This window comes from Lutra lutra, chromosome 5 (assembly GCF_902655055.1).
Source record: "Lutra lutra chromosome 5, mLutLut1.2, whole genome shotgun sequence".
Lineage (NCBI taxonomy): Eukaryota > Metazoa > Chordata > Mammalia > Carnivora > Mustelidae > Lutra > Lutra lutra.
Genome location: NC_062282.1, coordinates 98,709,916 through 98,733,324, shown reverse-complemented (window position 1 = coordinate 98,733,324; position 23,409 = coordinate 98,709,916). Strand labels below are relative to the sequence as shown.

At 41.1% G+C, this 23,409-nt stretch overlaps 1 protein-coding gene across 3 annotated transcripts in view; it reads left to right on the top strand.

Moving 5' to 3' along the window:
- LOC125100272 (uncharacterized) overlaps nucleotides 1-23,409 on the top strand; it is a 42,112-nt gene that overhangs the window by 14,117 nt on the left and 4,586 nt on the right. For all 3 annotated transcript variants that reach the window (XM_047730365.1, XM_047730364.1, XM_047730363.1), the window contains exon 3: nucleotides 7,407-7,464. In XM_047730365.1, the coding sequence (XP_047586321.1) occupies nucleotides 7,407-7,464 (58 nt within the window). The remainder of the gene's footprint in view (nucleotides 1-7,406; nucleotides 7,465-23,409) is intronic.

The following is a 23,409-nucleotide window of genomic DNA, read 5'->3' as shown; positions in this document are numbered from 1 at the left end:
CATTTTCAACTAGCAGATCAGAACTTTATCGTGGATCTTGAAGTTTCATTGTAATCATGCCCCAAGTGTTTCAGGAATTGATCCTTCCATTTATCTAGAAGGAAGTATTTACTGAAGGCCTATTATGTGCCAGTACTAATTATATTCCAGAGTAGAGGAAAATACAGTATTATCCTTCTTCTCAAACTGATTACAAACTGAACTGGTAGCAACACCCTTTGGGGAAAACAACCTGAAAAGAATCTCATTTAGAGACACATTTCGGTAGATCTTTTCTGTTTCTGCATGTCTTCCCAGCAGAGGTGTTGACAGCCTTTGTTACAGACTGTATTTTCAAGGGTGTGTGTATAGCAAACAGCCATGGAAATTAGAGTTAACATCTCCTTTTGGGTGGAGGGAAGCTTTGTTTGCTGATCAGGATAAAAAAGATAATGTCCCACTCTAAGACAAAGGTTGGGGAGGTTTGCTAGCAGACTCTTTAAAAAAGAGTGGGGGCCCCTGGGTGGCTCAGTCGGTTGACCGTCTGCCTTCAGCTCAGGTCATGGTCCTAGTATCCTGGGATCGAGTCCCGTATCAGGCTCCCTGTTCGGCAGGGAGTCTGCTTCTCCCTCTCCCTCTGCCTGCTCTTCTCCATGCTTGTGCTCTCTCTTTCTGTCTCAAATTAATAAAATATATATATTTAAAAAAAGAGTGGAGTTTCCTACACTCTCAGTTGCATGGTTAGCATCTACCTAGACTGTCCTGCATCACCCCCATGGGATTTGGAGGTGGAGGGGGCAAGATGAAGTGATGCAGACATGAGTTTCATGCTGCCTGTGTGGTTAACAAAGTCCTCTGTCTCTGATCCAGGAGTCTTGGTTAGATTTCTCCCAGCTTCCAGAAAACTGTGGCTGGCTAATTGTAAGTTTGCAAATAGGGTAAAATCTTTTTTGTTTGTTTGTTTTTTAAAGATTTTATTTATTTATTTGACAGACAGAGATCACAAATAGGTAGAGAGAGAGAGGGGGAAGCAGGCTCCCCGCTGAGCAGAAAGCCTGATGCAAGGCTGGATCCCAAGACCCTGGGATCATGACCTGAGCCGAAGGCAGAGGCTTTAACCCACTGAGCCACCCAGGCACCCCAAGCAGGGTAAAATCTTAATCCCTTCATAGTTCTTGCTATATCTTTCCATGAAAATAATATTATTGGGAAGCCTGGGTGGCTCAGTGGGTTAAGTGTCTGCCTTCAGCTCAGGTCATGAACACAGGGTCCTGGAATTGAGTCCCATTTTGGGCTCCCTGCTCAATGAGGAGCCTGCTTCTCCCTCTGCCTGGCACGCCTCCTGCCTGTGCTTGTGCTCTCTTGCACTCTCTGACAAATAAATAAAGAAAATCCTAAAAAAAGAAGAATTCCTTATAGAAAAAAATAATGTTATTTATTACTTAGAAAAATTCATAGCACACTATCATCAAGAGTATGGGAAAATAGGTATTCAGATTGGAAAGAAAGAAGTAAAACTACCTCTACTTTCAGATGTGACATGATCTCACAAACGGAAAACATGAGGAATCTACTAAAAAAATTGGCAGAAATAAACAAGTTGAGCAAGCTACCAGATACTAGATCAATATACAAAAATAAATTTCAGTTCTATACATTTGTAATGAACAATCCAAAAATAAATTAGGAAAATAATTCCATTTTCAATAGTATCAAAAGAATAAAATAGTTAGGAATAAATTTGACCAAAGGAGGTATAAAAGATATGTTTTGACAACTATAAAACATGTTGAAAGCAATTATAGAAAACCTAAATAAATGGGAAGGTGTCATACTTAATGTTCATATTTAATATTACTGAAGTGGCCATATTCCTCAAATTGATTTACAGGTTCAGTGAAATCTCTATAAAAATCCTAGCTGGATTTTTGCAGAAATTGACAAGCCGATCTTACAATTTACATGGAAATTCAAGGGACCGCAAATAGGCAAAATAATATGGAAAAAGAACAACGTTGGAGAACTCACAATTCCCAATTTCCAAACTTATTACAAAGGTACAGTAATCAGAATTATGGGGCACTGGCATAAGAATAGATACACAAATCAGTGAAGTAGAATTGAGAGTCTAGGAGGAAACCCTCATACTTATACTCAATTGATTGGTGCCAAGATAATTCAGTGGAGAATGAATAATCTATACAACAAACAGTGTTGGGACAACTAGATATTCATATACAAAAGAATAAATTTGAATCCCTACCTCACCCCACAGGTAAAAATTAACTCCAAGTTAATTTGAGAGCTAACACTATAAAGTCAGACTAAAATATAGGTGCAGATCTTCGTGACCTTGGGTTAGGTAATGATTTCTTAGCCCTTACATCAAAAGCACAACCCACAAAAGAAAAAGATAAATTAGATTTCACCGGAATTAAGAACTCTGTGCTTCACTTTGGAGAACAGTGTGGAGATTCCTCAAGAAATTAAAAATAGAGCTTCCCTATGACCCTGCAATTGCACTACTGGGTATTTACCCCAAAGATACAGATGTAGTGAAAAGAAGGGCCATCTGTACCCCAATGTTTATAGCAGGAATGGCCACGGTCGCCAAACTGTGGAAAGAACCAAGATGCTCTTCAACAGGCGAATGGGTAAGGAAGATGTGGTCCATATACGCTATGGAGTATTATGCCTCCATCAGAAAGGATGAATACCCAACTTTTGTAGCAATATGGACAGGAATGGAAGAGATTATGCTGAGTGAAATAAGTCAAGCAGAGAGAGTCAAGTATCATATGGTTTCATTTATTTGTGGAGCATAACAAATAGCATGGAGGACATGGGGAGACGGAGAGGAGGAGGGAGTTGAGGGAAATTGGAAGGGGAGGTGAACCATGAGAGATGATGGACTCTGAAAAACAACCTGAGGGTTTTGAAGGGTCGGGGGGGTGGGAGTTTGGGGGAGCCAGGTGGTGGGTATTAAGGAGGATACGTATTTCATGGAGCACTGGGTGTGGTGCAAAAACAATGAATACTGTTACACTGAAAAGAAATTAAAAAAAAAAAGAATAATTAATGTTAAACAATAAAAAAAAGAAATAAAAAAATAAGAACACTTTGAGGAAAAAAAAAGAACTCTGTACTTCAAAGGACATCATCAAGAATGTGAAAAGATAATTCACAGAATAGGAGGAGAAAATATTTGCAATATATCTTTTACCATATATCTGGTAAGAGTCTTGTGTTGATGCTACAACATGGATGAACCTTGAAAATGTGTTAAGTGAAAGAAGTCAATCACAGAAGAGCACATATGGTGTGATTCCATTTATATGTAATGCCCATAATAGGCAAATCTATATATAAGGTACGTTAATCATTGCCTAAGGCTGGGGAGTGATGGCTGATGAGTAGTGTTTCTTTTGGGTGCAATAAAAATGTTCTAAAATTGGTTGTGGTGATGGCTGTACAACTCTGTGAATATACTGAAAACCATTTAATTGTATGCTTTCACAGGAGAATTGGATGGTATGTGAATTACATCTTTATAAAGGTTTTATTTAAAAATTAGTAATATCAGGGCGCCTGGGTGGCTCAGTGGGTTAAAGCCTCTGCCTTCGGTTTAGGTCATGATCCCAGGGTCTTGGGATTGAGCCCCGCATTGGGCTCTCTGCTCAGCGGGGAGCCTGCTTCCCCTCCCCCTTTGCCTGCCTCTCTGCCTACTTGTGATCTCTGTCTGTCAAATAAATAAAATAAAAATCTTTAAAAAAATAAATAAAAATTAGGAATATATATTTGGATACCCTCAAGGTAAAAAAAGAGAGAGAGAGAGAGAAGGGCAAAGATTTGGGCAATTTTATGGTTAAAAAATTGTATATCATTGCCATTTTATTTTATTTTTTTTAAAGATTTTATTTATTTATTTGACAGACAGAGATCACAAGTAGGCAGATAGGCAGGCAAAGGGGGAATGGGGTGGGGAAGCAGGCTCCCTGCTGAGCAGAGAGCCTGATGCAGCCCGATCCCAGGACCCTGAGATTATGACCTGAGCTGAAGGCAGAGGCTAAACCCACTGAGCCACCCAGGCGCCCCTTCATTGCCATTTTAATTAAAACTTTTTTTTTTAACCATGAAGTTTTAACATCTGCTGACATGTTTCTTGGTGTTTCTCATTTTTAAGAATATGGGAATTGTTTTCTGATTTTCTAGTTTTTCTTTTAAGGGAATTACCGTTTCTCTTACTGTTAGATAGGCAGTTTGGTTCTAACAGGATACCTGGAGGTCAGGAATGAGGAAGTCCTGGCTCGCTCTCTGGAAGGTCAGAGCCTGTCTTGCAGCATGCTGCAAGAAGCCAGGTCAAACCAGTCAGGCCCTGGATAGCTGTTGCCACGACTGGAACCCCCTGACCACGTTAGGAAGGAAAAGCCCCAAATCCTTCCCACCTCAAGTAATGAATATTCCATCCCCTTGTTAACAACTCTCAGTAAAAGAAATCCAACCCCCAGGGCACTCAGCTGTCTGTCTGGACCTTGTTTGCTTTCCTATCTCCAGAGTGTACTTTTCACTTTAATAAACTTACACGCATGTGTCGCTTATCCGCTCTGTTGCATGTCTGTCCTTGAATTCATTCTTTGGAGACTGCTTTGGGTCTGGCTGGGTCGAGGGCCCAGGGTGTCCCTAGTTCATCTGGCAATATTACTGGTATATATATTTGTTTTTAAAGGGTGCTCTAGTGGGGGGAGGTACAGAGGGAGAGGGAGAGAGAGAAACTTAAGCAGGCTCCACACCAGCATGGAGCCCCACGTCAGGCTCAGTCTCACGACCCTGAGATCATGACCTGAGCCAAAATCAGAGTCTAACTCTCACCTGACTGAGCCGCCCAGGTGCTCCATTCCTTTATATTTTTTGATGCATTTCCAAGTCAACTGCAGACCTTAATACACTTCCCCTAAATATCCGTCAGCATGTATATTATTCTTATAGTTCAGCATTTGTTTGCAGATTTTTTCTTTCAATTTAAAATTTATGTACGATGAAAAACATACATTTTAAGTATACATTACCTGTGCTTTGACAAATACATTTAATTTCGTAACCCAAACCCCTGTCAAAATGTGGAACATTACCATTACCCCACAGAATTCCTTCATATCCTTCTCAATCTATCTCCACCTCCACCCAACAGAGGAAACATCTATTTTTATTTTTCTTCCTGATCTGCCTGTTCTAGAACTTCATATAAATGGAATCCTACAATGAGTTCTTCTATGAGTAAGACTTCTTCTGCTCAACAGAATATTTTTGAGATACATCCATGTTCCTGTATATATCAATAGTTTATTATTTTTTGTGGCTATGTGTTTTGTTACTACGTGTGTAGTGTAAGAAATAATACACTTTATTCATTTTTTTTACTGATGGATACCTGGGTTGTTCCAGTTTTGGGGTATTATGAATTAAGCTGCTATAAATATTTTTGCACAAGTCTTTGTGTAGACGGGTTTTTTTTTTTTTTTTCAGGTAAATATCTAGAAGTAGATATATGTTTTAAGTTTATAAAAACATGCCAAACTTTGTTTCAAAGTAGTCATTTTACTTTATAAGCTTACCAACCTTGTATGAGAATTTTGATTGCTCCCTCTATACCATCTTTAGTGCTGGGCAGCTCTGATAGGTGTTTGGTGATATTTTATTTAATTTACATTTCTCTGATGACTAATAAATTAAGCACTTTCCCCCCCACATGCTTATCAGCTATTCTCTTCTTTTGGGAAGTGTCTGAGTATTTCACTCAAAAAAAATTTTTTTTAAAGATTTTATTTATTTGACAGAGATCACAAGTAGGCAGAGAGGTAGGCAGAGAGAGAGGAGGAAGCAGGCTCCCCGCTGAGCGGAGAGCCCGATGCGGGGCTCGATCCCAGGACTCTGGGATCATGACCTGAGCTGAAGGCAGAGGCTTTAACCCACTGAGCCGCCCAGGCGCCCCTTCACTCAATTTTTGATTGGATGATTTGTATTTTTTTAAAGATTATTTATTTATTTATTTATTTGACAGATACAGTGAGAGAGGGAACACAAGCAGGGGGAGTGGGAGAGGGAGAAGCAGGCTTCCCACTGGGCCAGGAGCCCAATGCAGGCCCTGGGATCATGACCTGAGCTGAAGGTAGACACTTAACGACTGAGTCACCCAGGCGCCCCTGGATGATTTGTATTTTTAAACAGGATTGTAGGAGTTCTTTAATTCTGCAAATACCACTCCTTTGTGAACAAATGTTTTGCAGTATTTTCTTCAGCAAAAAACAAACAAATAAAAAACAAACAAACAAAAAAAACCCTTAAAAAAATCCCATAAACCCAGTACTAACTTCCAGGTATTTATAAATTATTTTAATAAAACTTCAAAAAATAGCTCAGCTTAAATTGGAGGGTTGTTTACAAGATCTCAGTTCTGGTACACTGCATGATTGCTAATTTTAGGCAACTTTCCCCTGCTATATGTTAGATTCTTTCTGGTCAGGGCAATATCTTACTTTTTTTCTTTCCTATACCTGGTAAAGTATCTTAAAGCCAATATTTCCTGAGTGAATATTTTTTTCTGAGTTGAAACCCAGTAGTATTTTTATCATATGAAGAACAAGAGTGGGGCATTTCTCCTTAGGTATAGTTTCATTATAGATAGATGACATCAGCTCTCTCTCATTGTTAATTCTCTATGGTTCGTTGGCTGTTGAATGGTCTTCAGTCAGGAATGACAGGTGCAATACATTCAAAGAAGATTATTTCAGAGGGGACCTCTTCCTTCTTTGAACTCCTTATAACTGCCTTTCTTTCACTTTCTGGGAAACTTTTTTTTTTAAAGATTTTATTTATTTTTAGGTAGTCTTTACACCTAACGTGGGACCCAAGCTCACAACCCCAAGACCAACAGTTGCATAGTCCACCAACTGAACCAGCCAGGCGCCCCTCTCTTGGGGTACTTTGAAACACTGCTTGTATAGAATCTGTGTGACTTCTGGCTTTTCTCCACACTGTAAGCACTTTGAAGGCAAAGGTACGTCCCATTGGCACTTCTACCCTTACTGCATCCCCCAGGATGATCATCAGGGTGCCTTACACATAGCAGAAGCAATAAACACCTGTTCAATGGCTACATAAAAGAAAAACAAAAAACCCAGAACCCAAACAAACAATATACCAAGCCGAGACAAAAGAAAGTTTGATGAGCCATAAATGTACCTAGTTTCCTTATTTAGTAAGTGAGCTGCTCACATTTCAGACAAGACTGAGATGTGAAGGCTTGCTTGAAATGCCTTGCCGTCCCAGTGTTCTGGCACAGAGAGCAACGTCAATACTTCAACTATCCGTATTTGTTCTTATCAACAGAGAACTTGCAGTTATCATTTTTGGAATTTTTGCTTTCCTAGGCTATACTACCCAAAAAGATGACATTGGACTTCCTGGAACTTGTGCAAGAGGCAAAAGGTAAACTACATTGCATTATCCTCTTTCAAGGGAAGTAGAAGATGGCGTAAGTAATCTGAGCCTAAAATACCCGAGAACCCATTCTCTCAAGGCCTCTGAAATAGGTTTTCTAGTCATGGTCGTTGTAGGGTCTCTGCCATTCATTCCAGTCCATTTAACAGACATTTGTTAAACACCATATGTGTGGGAGGCCCTGTGATAAATACTGCCCTTCAAAAAGGGAGACGAGGGATACCTGGGTGGCTCAGGTGGTTAAGCCTCTAATTCTTGATTTTGGCTCAGGTCATGATCTCAGGGTTGTGAGATGGAGCCCCATGGTGAGTTCTGTGCTGGGTGTGAATTTTACTTGAGATTCTCTTTCTCACTTTCCCTACCTTCCTTTCCTTCTCAAAAAAAAAAAAAAAAAAAAAAAAAGGAGTCAAGAACTGTTTGAAGCCACTAGGGGACAGTGTAAGACAACAGAATCCTCCGTGAATTTAGGGAGTACTTTCTGCAGAAAACCAGAAGAGGGAAAGAAGAGTGCAGCAATCTAGACTGACTAGGGAAGGAAGCGGGATTGTAGCCTGGTGTGTCAAGATTGTACACTGTCCAGAAAAAATCGTGCATACTCTTCCACCTGGAACGCATTTCACAGGCTGGTTATATAGGACCTTTCCTAAAACCAGTGTATATTCGGCTTTTTCCTGCCTCTAGCACATCTGCTGAACACCTCCTCCTTTTCAGAGGTGCTTACATTACCCCTTTGCATGCATCTAGATTTTAAGAGCTCAGAGCCTGCTTCGTTCTCCTCACAATATACTTTGGTTTATGCAGAGTGAGGACGTCTGAGTACTGCATAACTAATGATTTTATCTTCATTATTCATTATATTAAAAAATTCATTACATAAAAAATATTTTTGTCTGCTTTTCCCTCTTATGCACCGCTCACGTGTCTCTTTATGTTACAATATGATTAGAGAATTTCTGCAGTTTTCTTTTGATGTGTCTTTATACTCAGAAGGGAACCGAAACATTGATCTTGACTTTTGACGGCTTATTGACAGGATTTAGCATCCTTGGTAATTGCAAGTTCAAGTTACCTGGTGGTGTACTTCCACTATCTTAGCATATTGAAGGCTTGGCATGGGGCAGTTCTCAATGAACGACGCTGGGCCTCACTTAAGAGTGCACGAGGACAGTGTTGGGCTGGGGCCTGTGAGGCAGCCTAAGTGACTAGCTAAATGGATCGAGTTTTCTTTCTCAAGAATTTGTCCTGGGGCTGGCTCGGTCAGCATGTGACTCTTGATCTCAGGGTGTTGAGAAAAGCCCCCCACACTGGGTATAGAGCTTACTTAAAAAAAAAAAAAAAGTAGTATTATACTATTTGTTAACTAAAAGGAACTTAAATGAAAAAAAAAAAGAATTTGTACTAGTGATGGAGGGAAAGAGACAGGCAGTTGGTAATGGAGGCAGATCTGGGTTCCTCAGATGGAGGGCAGGGCAGGGATGCCAAGCTCTGAGCCCTTAAACTCAGAGCAGAAGCTATGAGTAGAGTATACTGTGATGTAGATAAAAGATATTCAGAGTGGGGACGCCTGGGTGGCTCAGTTGGTTGGACGACTGCCTTCGGCTCAGGTCATGATCCCGGAGTCCCGGGATCGAGTCCCACATCGGGCTCCCAGCTCCATGGGGAGTCTGCTTCTCCCTCTGACCTTCTCCTCACTCACGCTCTCTCTCACTGTCTCTCTCTCAAATAAATAAATAAAATCTTTAAAAAAAAAGAAAAAAGATATTCAGAGTGAGGTGGTTGGTGGACAGGAGTTGAGAAACAAAGAGAGCTGCTGAGTTACCATAATAATGGAGAGTCAGTGAACACAGCTACTGAGGCAATTTTGGGTCCCTTGTGTCTGCTGCTGCATTGTTGCCTTCCAGTTGGGGGAAGAGCACCCCAGGCTCTGCAGTGCCTACCGTCTGTCTTGGCTCCTTGATGCCTCCTGGCTATATAGCTGAGAGACTTTTTTTTTTTAAAGTAGGCTCCACACCCAATATGGGGATTGAACTTATGATCAAGAGTCCCATGCTCCACTGACTGAGCCAGCCAGGCACTGTCCTATTTTCCTTAATTCCATGTGATGTACAATAAATCCCCTAGTGCCCAAGGTAACTTGAAGTTGCCTCAACACCAAACCACCTAACACATGCAGAGATCCTTGAACCCTTTATGCTGTGTACAATACGAAGTTAAATCCTTGTCGCGATGAGTGTGCACTAGGAAAAATGTCTTTGAGTTGATGTACGCCAAGCTGAATGTTGGTTTCTCATGGAAACGAAAGTAATAAAAGAAGGTGCTCTCCTTGTCTGGGGCTTGATTTCTTTTTCTTTTTTTAAAAAATTTTAAATTCAAGTTAGTTAACACATAGTGTATTATTAGTTTCAGGATAGAGCTTAGTGGTCCATCAGTTGCATAGAACACCGCGTGTTTATTAGGGGCTTGATTTCATTTTAAAGAAGTCAGCCCCTGGGGCGCCTGGGTGGCTTAGTGGGTTAAAGCCTCTGCCTTTGGCTCAGGTCATGGTCTCAGGGTCCTGGGATCAAGCCCCGCATTGGGCTGTCTGCTCATCGGGGAGCCTGCTTCCTCCTCTCTTCCTGCCTGCCTCTCTGACTGCTTATAATCTCTGTCTATCAAATAAGTAAATAAAACCTTTAAAAAAAAAAAAGAAGTCATCCCCCAAAATTATATTTGTACAGCCTAAGCTTTCCAAATTGTTTACATTGGCCAAGCAGGCCACAATAAAATATTATATAAAATTACACTTCATATACTATAATTGTATAGAAACCTAGTCAAAGTCGTTACTGAAGGGGAGCTGAGTATGCCACCCCAAAGTGTGCCATATTGGCAGGTGGATTATTTTGAGCTGAAGGTGATCAAGACCTAAGAGACTCAGGAAAAGCTTTTTATGTCTCCCTTATCTGCCTAAAGGGATTTGGGCAGGGAGATTGTACCAGGAAGAAAGCTATAACCAGAGATAACTTTTTACATCAAGGAGACTTATCTGAATGGCCTGGCAAACATTTGTTGACCAAACATTTGCTCTTTTGTATTCCTGTTACTTGTCTTTTTCCCTTTGAAGTCCCAGACCCATACCACGCTTCCCCCCTCCGCCCCCAACTCATGATAGTTCAGAAGCCTCAACTGTCTGACTGCCCTTTAGTCTTGCGTCATTGTGGGGCTCCAGTATGGATGCAATTAAATTTGTTTTTATCCTGTGAATCTCTTTTATGTCTATTTAATTATTAGGCCAGCCAAAGAACCTAGAAGGGGAGAAGGGAAATTTTTTCCTCCTCATGTTATCTTTGTAATTCTGGTCTTAGTTTTACTGGCAACACCAGAAGGTGAACATCGTTATGGTCACAAGTTGGGGAAATCTTTAGAGGCCTTTTGAGTAGACATTTGCAGAGACCTAGCACCCCTCTATGTGCCCTAATGAGAAGCTAATTCTGGAGAAACTGTTAAGTCGCTTTTGCTTAATGTTTGTTTTAAATCTCATTGCAAATTTTTTTGAAGTAAGTCTAGACTCACATTGATTTTTTTGGGTGGGGAGGTGACCTCAGAAACAAACAATTTCTTTCATTCTTGAGAAGCTCTTTCATCGGCTGTTGAAGCTTTCCCTCATCCTGGTCTGATGCCAGTGTCTGGGAGCAAGAATCCCTGTTCTCTTCAAGGTTCTTCTAGTTGGGCTAAGAATCAAATAGACACAATATAGGAACAAATTGAATTTAATGGTATATGTATGGGGGAGTCCACATAGACATGGGAATTCCCAAGACAGTCAGGCAAAATGAGGTCTATAGGTCATCCTGAACTAAGGATAATGGGGTAAGGGTCTGGGACCTCAGAGGGAAGGAATGCAATTCACAGGACAAGAAGAAGAGCAGATGTTTGGTAATTAGAGGCTTGCCCTGCCAGACAGATGGGTCACTCAGATGAAATTTCTCTCTGTTAAGAACCCTTATTCTGGAAATCAGTTAGATTCTTCTATGTAGTTAAGGGAGAGGCAAAAGCTTGTCTTGGTCCTGTAGTCTCAGTTGCTTTCAGCTCAGAATAATCTTCATGCCACAGTGACCCATCTTGGGGGCATTCTGCCTTGGTCCCTACACCAGCCAGGCCTATATTCAAAATGCATGAAATGCAGACAGAGACCCTGGTTTGTTTCATCCTTAGGGTCCCCCAGCACATAGTTCCTTCACAGCACCAGTGAATTTGGCTTGTATGGGGGCTTCAATGTTGAATGTTAATCTGAATCCACAAAGTTTAAATTCTTCCATTTTTGACAAGCTTGGCAATTTGCTTGATGGCAGTAGATCACAAAGATTATTAAGAGCACTCTCCTGTTTTATAAGCTGCTTAAGAACTTAAGCATGTGCTATGAACATTGATAAAAAACAAAATAAACCTATCATAATCTGTATGTCCAAATGCATAGTATTCCTTCGGGAGTTTTCCATTTTGTGATATGAAGGTGGAATGAGTGTTCACTTACATAGGTAATGTTGGAAATGCTGAGAGCATTTTTGAAACCACAGAAATAATTAAGTTGGAGGACTATCTAACCAGGTGCCACCCTTCTTTCTGGGAGACAATTCAAGGGTGTTTCTGTAAATACCTATTAACGGCTCTAAATATAAAATAAATTATTTCTATTTTCTCCAGAGAAGGACAGAAAGACCAAGTCTACGAATTAGGACAGATGGAAGACATTGTGAGCTATGACAGCATATTCTTCAGATAAAGTTAGTAAAGAGGATGATGCTGAAAAAAAAAAAAAAAATAAAACAACCAGACTCAATCAGATATTGGTAGGCCTGTGCCTATAGCTGACCAAGGTAGTTAGGACCAAGGTAGTTAGTACCTGAAATAAGGTACAAGGTTGCCATTTCTTCTCTTTCTTTCTTTTTTAAGTGATCTCTACACCCAACATGGGGCTCGAGTTTACAACCTTGCTCCAACTGAGCTAGCTAGGTGCCCCAAAGGTACCATTTCTACTGCAGATCTAATCACTGAAAGAATCAATGTGGAATTTTTTTTACTCCTCAACTCCTAATTTTTTGCCAGGTACATTAGACCCAACTTAAAAAAAGGCAGTCTATGTTTTGGGGTTTACTAATGGTATTTAGGGGGAAAAAATCCATGGTTTGAAAAGTCCAGAGATAAGTAATGCCAAAAATGATTGTATTTGACAGTTCTATAGATTCTTAACGTGGGTTGCCTGGATGGCTCAGTCGGTTAAGCTGCTGACTCTTGGTTTTGGCTAGGACCCCAAGTCTGGCTCCACGCTCAGCATGGAGTCGGCTTGGGATTCTCTCTCTGCCCCTTCCCCAACTCTTGCATGCTGGCACACTCTCTCTTTCAAAAAAAGGTTCCTAGCTTTTGGAATTTTTCTTGGAATTGAGACCTGAACATAGGAACAGAGTAATCTGAATCTATGGAACTGAAGAAGACATTCCTTGAGGAGAAGCAGATGTTCCCCACGGATCTTGTAAATCTGAAACAGATAAGAGAAATAAAGAAACCAAATTTACAGCTTTGATGAATAGCAAAATTTGTCAGGAAGAGCTAGATATTAAGTGATTACTTTGTAAGAAGCAAAGCATAAATCTCCTTTAGCTGTGGAAAGGGAGGAGAGCCAGAGACAATCATATCTGGGGCACTGGTCTGAACTTGTGCTAGGAAAATAGTTTTTTGTTTTGTTGTTATTTATTATTACTGATGTAGGAAACAAAGACGAAAGAAAAATTTCCTTACTGCCTACAGCCCGCTCCCAAGTCCTCGAAACAGGCAGAGTGATATTACTCTAGGAACTCACCTGCTTCGATGTTAATTCTCTGCTAAGGGCAAAAGGCAATCTTAACCCAAATCCCAGGATCCTGTAAGTCTACTTGAACATATAAAAAATTTTTTAGAAACTTCCTTTGTCTCGAAACCCCCAAGATACATGTTGGCAATCATCCCCCAAGCATATGGCTCACCGATATATATCTGAAGAGTCTCATGACTAAGGCTTTATTAGATGATAATAAAGGACCTTTTCCCAATACCTAGCCCCCTCAAGGTCCTGGAAACCTTGCTTCCGAAATTCCTTAAGGGACGTACGCTATCCCTAACCCCCTCCCAACTTGAAAGTATATAATGAACCACTCCTCGTGACCCCATTGCAGCTCTTTCTGCCTATGGGTCCTGTCTTAGTGCTCGAATAAAACCACCTTTTTGCACCAAAGACATTTCAAGAATTCTTTCTTGGCCATAGGCTCAGACCCAGCATCTTTCCTACATCATCATTATTTTAATCAACGGGATAAAGCTTGTAGGGCCCCACACTCCTAGGAGCTCTGAGGTAAAAGGTGCACTTAATGAAGCAGGACACTTGGGATGTGAAGGAATAGTTACTTTGCATTATCACTTATTTTGCTGTCCAAGAGTGACAAGTAGACTGAAGAGAAATGTCACAGCTGAGATATGAAAGAAGGCAGATGGCCAGAGCTGAGAAGGAAGACAAACTAATGCACACAAAGGCTAATGAGTCACTAGAACTTTTGTGCTTAGGTGTTCTGAATCTATAGGTTCAGGCTTCTGATTTTTCAAAATTGAGAAACATTCTGTGTATTATGTATTGCCCTGTATACTCTACCATAGCCTGGAGAATCCGGTAGTAGTTGCTGTTTGCGGTTTTATCTTATGCCACAGTGCCACCTATAGGAAACTCATGTGAACTACATGCAGAAGTTAATTGGAGGCCTGTCTGCACAATGATTAAGGATTTCAGGGGTGATGGGACTTGAAAGGTCATTGGAACCAAATTTCTACCAAGAGCTTAAATCACTTTTATAACATATTTGATTAGTGGTTGCCCAACATCTGCTTAAACTTACTAAGTGAACGGAAACACTCTCTCACTAAGCAGCTCCTTCTTTTTTTGTTGTTGTTAAAGTTTTTATTTATTTGTCACGAGAGAGAGAAAGAGTGAGAGACAGTGTGTGAGTACAAGCAGGGGGAGTGGCAGGCAGAGGGAGAGGGAGAGGCAGCCTGAGGGAGAGGGAGAGGCAGGCAGAGGGAGAAGCACACTTCCTGCTGGACAAGGAGCCGGATGTGGAACTCAGTCCCAGGATCTTGGGATCATGACCTGAGCCAAAGGCAGACACTTCATGGATTGAGCCACCCAAGCACTCCTTAAGCAGCTCATTCTATTCATATTTTCACATACTACTACTTCTTCTTCTTCTTTTTTTTTTTTTAAAGATTTTTATTTATTTATTTATTTGACAGATAGAGATCACAAATATGCAGAGAGGCAGGCAAAGAGAGAGAGAGAGGAGGAGACAGGCTCCCTGCTGAGCAGAGAGCTGATGCGGGGCTTGATCCCAGGACCTCAAGATCATGACCCAAGCCGAAGGCAGAGGCTTAACCCACTGAGCCACCCAGGCGCCCCTCATGTACTTCTTCTTTTGACTCTGTGCTTCACCACTCCCTCCTGCAGTAGCTGGGCCTCCTAGTTCTAGGTCTTTCCAGGGTTCTTCGAGGTGAATTTGCTTCATTCTTAGAGGTATCCCTGTTTGCAGATACTTCAGGTGGCAAGTAACTAACTTGCCAACTCAGTTACTATTGTTTTCCATCTATCAAATTATCACCTACACCTCCTGTCCTCTTTTCCTCCTCTCTCCTTCTTTTGGTCCCTGTGGATTTATGCTTTTATTAGGAAACATTCATCTACAGTAGTGTTGGTTGGTTTTCGAAGAGGGAAGAAATAAAAGCAAGAAGTAAAACCCTTCTTGTTTAGTTTGAAGGATAGTTGTGTTTTTCTGATTCTGTTCTTATGCATTAAAGAATATAAATGTAGTGTTTTATGTTTATCTCAATTAAAATTTTTTTTCGTGTGAAATCTAGCTCGTTATTTTGGCCTTTGAATCTTCACTATGCCATTCAATATATTGGCTACCTCTCCCAGTCCTCAAGGAAGAGGAAAAGCAAGTTGGCTGTACACTTAGCTTTCTACTCGAAAAACAGGACAAGCTGAAGACAGAATCCCATGGCACTAGAGACTCTGGGTTGACCTGGATTCATAACTATCATCTATCTTTGTGATTATTTGGACCAGCTCCTCCATCTTGCTTACAAGTTGTGCATCTCTATCAAACACTGAGCTAAATTGCTGAAGCACAGTGTTGATCGCTTTCTCTAATTTACCAGTCTGGCAGAGTTAAAAAAAAGTGGGGGGGAGGGAAATGCTATTAATTAAATTATAACCTGTCCTTCCTGACTCCTAGGCATGTTTAAATTCTTTCCATCCTTCTCTCTGTGTTCAAAGTGATGTTTGATAGCCTGCCTGAGAATTGCACTGTCCATCCCTGCCCCGTTACCCAAGATTCTTCAGAGAGAACAAGTAGCAGCTCCTTTCATCACTGAGTTCTTCCAGTAGTAGGCTGGGATGTAGTTCGTCGGGGTCAGGAGGTTTTACTGATGTTGTGAACCCAGGTGCTCTCTTAAAATCCCTTCCCAGTTTGGATTTTTAGGTCTCTTTCTGAATGCTTGTTCTACTATTTCCTGTCTGATACTCCTTTTCCTTGTTGGAGATGAAAGATGAAAAACAGGAGACAAAGTGTTCCACAAACTATGTATCTGGCCCTACAGTTGATCTGTCACTTGCCTTGTTCTAATTACTCCAATATAGTTTCAATAAGTCATCCTTAACATCTAAAACACCCTTAACATTTAAAAGTTTATAGTAGACCCTTTGGGTTTACAAGGAATTGTGAGTTCTTCAACATTTCTGATCTTCAGTAGATTTCTTTATACAGGGTTGGTGTATGCTTTGTATACATTGTAGGATACAATGTAGTATACTTTGTATCCTACAATGTATACAAAGTATACTACAAAGCATATACTTTGTAGTATACAAAGTATACTACAAAGCATATACAAAGCAAATACTTTGTATAGTTTGGAGTGAATCTCTTGCCTTAGCAACTCATGATTTAACTCAGATTCAGAAAGAAAGAAAAACGTTTCAAAATCCTTTATAACTTCATCAAGTTATCTGCCTTTCCTACACATGGGATGGAACCTGAAATGATTTGGCCACACAAGGGTGATGAATTTCTTCAGTATGCCTCCCTAGATTCATTCTCTGCCTTTCCCCATACTATTCTCCAACCTGCCAGGCTGTCTTGCACAGATTACATTAAAGGTACTCATGTTCTCCAGTTTTCTGTGGGAGATGAAAGGGAGGGAGAGAGGAATATGAGGTCAGGCATTTATTTCCCTGGCTCCTTCCTGTGAGGTGGCCACAGGCAGCTGTGTCCCTCAGCAGAGGGTCACTGCTCTTGTCTAGACTACCACGATCTCTCATGGTTCCCCTACACCCACTCACCCTTTTGGAATTAATACCTCTGTTGCTAGAACCTCTTCAGATTTTCCTAATTTGGGTATATCATCTGTTTCCATTTTGGGGAATAGGGGGGGACCTTGACTGATACCGAAAGTTTAAAACAAGTCTGAGGGGAGGTGCTTGTGTCTATTTTTTGGACCATATATTGTAATATTCTTGGGCACCCTAGGAACTGGTCATTTGTTGAAGTTTTAGTGCATCAGAGTCAAAGATAGAAATATTTTAGTACTTATTTATTTATTTATTTATTTTAAAAAAAGATTTTATTGGGCGCCTGGGTGGCTCAGTGGGTTAAGCCGCTGCCTTCGGCTCAGGTCATGATCTCGGAGTCCTGGGATCGAGTCCCGCATCGGGCTCTCTGCTCAGCAGGGAGCCTGCTTCCTCCTGTCTCTCTGCCTGCCTCTCTGCCTGCTTGTGATCTCTCTCTGTCAAATAAATAAATAAAATCTTTAAAAAAAATAAAAATAAAAAAAGATTTTATTTATTTATTCATCAGAGAGAGAGAGAGAGTGCGCACAAGCAGGGAGAGTGGCAGGCAGAGGCAGAGAGAGAAGCAGGCCTCCAGACTTGATCTCAGGACCCTGGGGTCATGACCTGAGCCGAAGGCATCGGCTTAACCCACTGCTTAACTGACTGAGCCACCCAGGGGTCCCTATTTATTTATTTTTAGAGAAGGAGGGAGAGGGGAGGGAAGAGGAAGAGGGAAAGAGAGAATCTTTTTTTTTTTAATATCAGACAAAATAGATTTTATATTTATTTATTTATGTATGTAAGTATGTGTGTATTTATTATGTTAGTCATCATACAGTATGTATACATATTAGTTTTTGATAATCCATTGTTTGCATGTAACACCCAGTGCTTCCATGAAATATGTGCCCTCCTTAATACCCATCACTGGGCTCCCATCCCCTCACCTCCTCCCCTCTGAAACCCTCAGTTTGCTTCCTGAAGTCTATAGTGAGAGAGAATCTTAAGCCGACTCCACACGCAGCACGGAGCCCGACACTGGGCTTGATCTCAAGACCCTGAGACCATGACCTGAGCTGAAATCTAGAGTTAAACACTTAACTGACCAAGTCACCCAGGTGCCCCAGGAATTTTTTAGATCAGAAAATCAAGGGAGACTTTTTTTTTCTTGTAAGAATACCTGTATAACTTGAATTTTAAATTACAGAATGGACTACTGATATTTTGGTTTCCAATCTGCAAGATAAAAAATAAAAAAATCAGCTCAGATATATCAAAGAAATTAGTGGTTTTCGGAATGTATAAGAAACTTCTACAGATCCACATGAAACAGACAGAATTATAGAAAAATGATCTAAGTTACAGATTGGAAATGCATATGAAAAGACGCTCAATCTCACTACTAATCTGGAAAACTTAAGCTAAAACAAGAAAGCACTTCACATGCATTAGAATGTCAAAAGTGAAAAAAATCATATAATGTCCTCTGGGAAGTAGGTTTGAGTGTAAGTTGTAATTATTTATAACCACTTTAGAAATAATTTAGCACTATTTTGTAAAGTTTAAAGTAAGCATACGATGAGATCAACAGTTCTATCTGTACATATACATTAGTTGAAATAAATTTTTGCATATTTACACCAAGACACATGAATAAGGTTGTATATTGCAGTATTTTTGCAAAATAGTAAAAATGGAAATAAGGTACAGTGAGGTAATAGAAAACATATATTGGTTTCTGCCCCTGGTTGCTGTACCACAGCTCCTAAAACCATCATAATTTCCTAAATGATAAGAGTGTTAGGAGCATCTCTTATTCTAGTATTTGTCTTTGACCCCAGTTCCTGAAACAGGGTACTAAATCCCTTGGAATTTCCTGGGTGAGAGGACCATCTTTTGTTCTAATGAGGATCCTGGATGGATCCTGGGTGGAGCTGGTCACCAGAAAGACCAACCCATGATTAGAACCTTGGAATTTTCAGCCCTACCCCCTACCCCTGAGGTGGGAAAGAGACTAGAAATGGAGTTAATAATTGATCATACCTATGTGTGGAAGCCTCCATAAAATCCCACTATTAAATGGTTTGGGGAGCTTCCACATGAGAGAACACATTCACAATGGGAGGGTGACACACCGCAGTTCCACGGAGACAGAAGTTCTTGTGCTTGGGACCCTCCTATAGACCTTCCCCTATGTATCTCATCTGGTTGTTCATCTGTATCCTTCATCATACTCTTGAATAAACTGGTGAACTGTATATCTGAGTTCTGTGAGCTGAGTTCTGTTCTACAAGTAATCAAATCCAAGGGGGAGAAGTTTATAGGAACATCCAATTTGTAGTCAAGTGAGACAGGACCTACTATTCCCTACTGGGAACCTACTATTTGCTGTTGGCATCTGAAGTAGGGGACAGTCTTGTGGGACTGAGTCCTTCATCTGTGGGATCTGATGCAATTTTCAGGTAGGTAGGTCATAACTGAGTTAAATTGTAGGACACCCTTGGGTTCTGGTCGTTCCAAATGTTCTTTCTCAGCCCCCTCCCCCATCAGGGTTTGCCTGTTCTTCTCTAGCACAAAGTGCCCCATCATGAGATTGATCCTTATTGGGCAACCCCCAAAGAGCATACACAGCAAATTCTTCTTCTTCTTTTTTTTTTTTTTTTAAAGATTTTATTTATTTGTTTGACAGAGAGAGATCACAAGTAGACGGAGAGGCAGGCAGAGAGAAAGAGAGAGAGGGAAGCAGGCTTCTTGCTGAGCAGAGAGCCCGATGTGGGACTCAATCCCAGGACCCTGAGATCATGACCTGAGCCGAAGGCAGCGGCTTAACCCACTGAGCCACCCAGGCGCCCCGCAAATCCTTCTTTTTAAAAAATTTTTGTTTTTGAAATATGGTTGCCATATAATGTTATGTTAGTTCCAGGTGTACAACATAGGGATTCAACAACTCTATTATGTTCCATAATGTTCACTACAGTAAGTGTAGTCCCCATCGCTCACCACACAATTATTTTCATCCCTGTGACTTTTCCACACCTGGAATGTTTTGGTTTATTTTTGTTTTATTTTTATTATTATTTAAATTTATTATTTTTTAAAAAGGTTCTATTTATTTATTTGAGAGAGAGAGTGTGAGTCCGGAAGCGGGGTAGGGAAGGGACAGAGTGAGAGCAGACTCCCTGCTGAGCACAGAGCACAGAGCACAGAGCCTGACATGGGGCTCCGGGCTCGATCCCAGGACCCTGAGATCATGACCTGAGCTGAAGTAAGACACTTAACCACCTGGGCCACACAGTCGCCCCCATACCTGGAAGTTTGTACTTCTTAATCCTCTTCACTGGTCCTGCCAACAGCTTGTTCCCTGTGTTTGTGAGTCTTTCTGGTTTGTTTTGTTTTTTAGATTCCGCAAATAAATGCAATCATACAGTTTTTGTCTTTCTCATAGCAAATTCTTGTCCGGAATTCGCTTTCTTTTTCTTTCTTTTCCTTCTTTTCTATCCTCTTTTTAGTTGTCCCATAATCCACCAAGATTTATACAAATTTTGTATGTCCTGTGACTTATATTTAATGACTATTTCCTCCCATCTCTCAAAGAGAAAGCGCAAATCTGTAATTCACATTTGAAATCTCACCTTCCTTTTCTTCTCCTGCCTTAAGGCCACCCATTCCCTTCACCCTGTCCCAGCCTGTCATTTTTGGGGATATGTCTCCACTGTACTCTCTGCATTTCCAGGGAGAGTTTGTGATTTGTTAAAATCTCTTAGATTTGACTGGTTGCTTTGGTTCTAAGGTTGGGAGGCCAAAATGGTTTATTCAAGAATAAAAGTTTCTTTGAAGTTGGGGACATGAAGAATCTTTGCAACTTGCTTTTCAAAGCATCTGGGTTTATACTCCCGAGCTCATGGAAATGAGGAAATGAGGAAGGAAAAGAGAGAGACTTCCACCAGCTGAGGTGGTCTTAAGAGTTCTGCTCCTTATCACATCAGCACACTCTCCCTTAGCAGGACGTTTTCTGAAAAAGCATTTCACAACATTTGCCACCTTATAACTCAACAAGTGTGTTATTTCCTGTCAGTTTAACTTCTCCAAACTTTTGCTTAACAATAGCCAGAAATTCTCAGAAACAGGAGGCTAGTGCAACCCTGCTCTTCCTCATCACCATCCTGTTACCTCCCTAAAGTTCCTGAAACAATACAAATGGTGAGCTCTTAACAGAGGCCAGAAGTGGGGACAAGGCCCGGCTTTTCCTACATGGCCCTGCCGAATGGCATCCCTCCATTTCTTTGTCCTGCCAGCACTCATGAGTCTATTCTTTGACACTATTAGTGTATTTGTCTTTGTGGCTGACATTTCCTAAATGTCTTTCAACAGGCTGTGCTCTCTATCCAGTGGCTGCTGGAGAAAAAAAAATGGTGCCGGGCTGTGACAACTGCTGGGTCAACCAGGCCAAGGAAAGGGAGGTGATGTCCTTGGAAGAAGGCAGACCTCTCCCACTCCCAGATTGGACTGGGTCTCTTAAGTGCAAACAGATATCTTATTTTCTGTTTTGGATTTGGAGTCATCTCTTGAGATAAGCAAGAAGAGATCCTTCCTAGCTTGCCAACTTGGTGATTCTGCCTGAATTTTTGTAAAAGACAACTTTGTTTATTAATGGGATCATGCATCTGAGAGTGAAAAGCCTCATTTTGTCCAACTTTCTGACTTGCAGATGAGGAAAGAGGCCCAGAGACATTAAAAGATATCCCCAATAACAGTAATATTATATAAATTATATAGCTCAAAAGTGGCTTTGGCCTGCACTGTACAGAAGAGGAAATGGACGATCAGAGTGATGAGGTTGCCTGGCCCAGGACAGCACAGAGTCAGTAACGGAGGCTGGACTTGAGGCCAGGTCTCCTGATTCCCACTATGATGCTCTTTGACAGACACGGCAGCCTCTGGGCATGGGAGTGGACTTTGGAAATAGTAAAGTCCTCTGCCCAGAGTCCCACTTTACTTTTTTGTCTATTCTTGGTGATCCAGAACAGTACTAGAAGTGCACATGCAATTAACAAATTCAACTGTATTTATTTGCTCTACATCGGTGAAGCACATGGTATGCAATTCAGAGGACACAAAGGGGCAGACAGTGAAAAAATTCTCCCTCATGTTCCTGTCCCCCATCTGGTTTTCCTCCCCAACTTCTTGTGTGTCCTTTCAGATATGTTCATGCTTAGATACATACACATTTATACATTTTTAAAAATGTTATGTTTTTATTTGACAGACAAATCACAAGCAGGCTGAGAGGCAGGCAGAGAGAGGTGGGAGGAAGCAGGCTCCCTGCCGAACAGAGACCCTGAGGCGGGACTCAATCCCAGGACCCCGAGATCATGACCTGAGCCGGAGACAGAGGCTCAACCCACTGAGCCACCCAGGAGCCCACATTTATACATTTTTAATAAAAAATGGAAGCATACTGTACTCAGTTCTCTACTTTGCATTTTAAAAAATGTGATATATTTTGGGTATCACCCTTATCAGTGCAGATAGAGCTGCCTCCTTTTGACTGGCTGCAAATATTCCATTGAAAGGAGATACCCTAATTTGCTTATCCAGTCCACCCTTGATGGACATCAGGTGGTTTCCATTTTTAGGCTGTTGGTACGAAGAATATACTATCCGTGTCTTTGTGTATGTTTCCTAGAATACTCAGAAGAGACTGGCAATCTACACCTGTGGGCCAATTTCAAACTGCCATTTATTCTTGTAAATAAAGTTTTATTGGGTGGTAGCCACACCTGTTTGTTTACATATTGTCTGTGGCTGCTTTCATGCTGTAACAGCAGACCTGAGTATTTGCAACAGAAATACGTGGCCTGAAAAGAAAATGGGATGCCTGGCTGGCTCAGCCGGTTAAGTGTCTGTCTTTGGGTTAGGGAATGGTCCCAGGATCCTGGGATTGAATCCTACATCAGGATCCCTGCTCAGCGGGGAGCCTGTTTCTCCCTCTGCCTGCAGCTCCCTCTCTCTTTGACAAACAAATAAATAAAATCTTAAAAAAAGAATTACATGGCCTGGAATCCCAAAATATTTACTACCTGGCACTTAAAAAAAGATTTTATTTACTTGAGAGAGAGAGAGAGAGCGAGAGAGAGAGAGGGCGCAGGAGCACGAGCTGCAGCCCTCCATCCAAGGACCCTGAGATGATCTGAGCCGAAGGCAGATGCTTAACTGATTGAGCCCCCCAGGCGCCCCTACCTGGCCCTTAAAAAAAAAGTTTTGGTGGACTCCCATCTATAGGACAAATTCCTATTAGTGAAATTGCTGGGTTAAGAGTTTCACATTTCACACTTGACAGTTCGAGCCCCATTCTCTTCACAGAGGTTGGACTTGTTTATTCTCCCACCGACAGCGTGTTTTTCCATGTTCACACCAATGTAGTTCACTGGACATTTTCACCTTTGCCGGTCTGACAGGTAGAAAAAAAATATTTCTTTGGATTTGTTTTGCATTTGTCTGATTTTGAGTGAAACCAAGCATCTTTTTCTGGTTGGAGAAGGGTGATG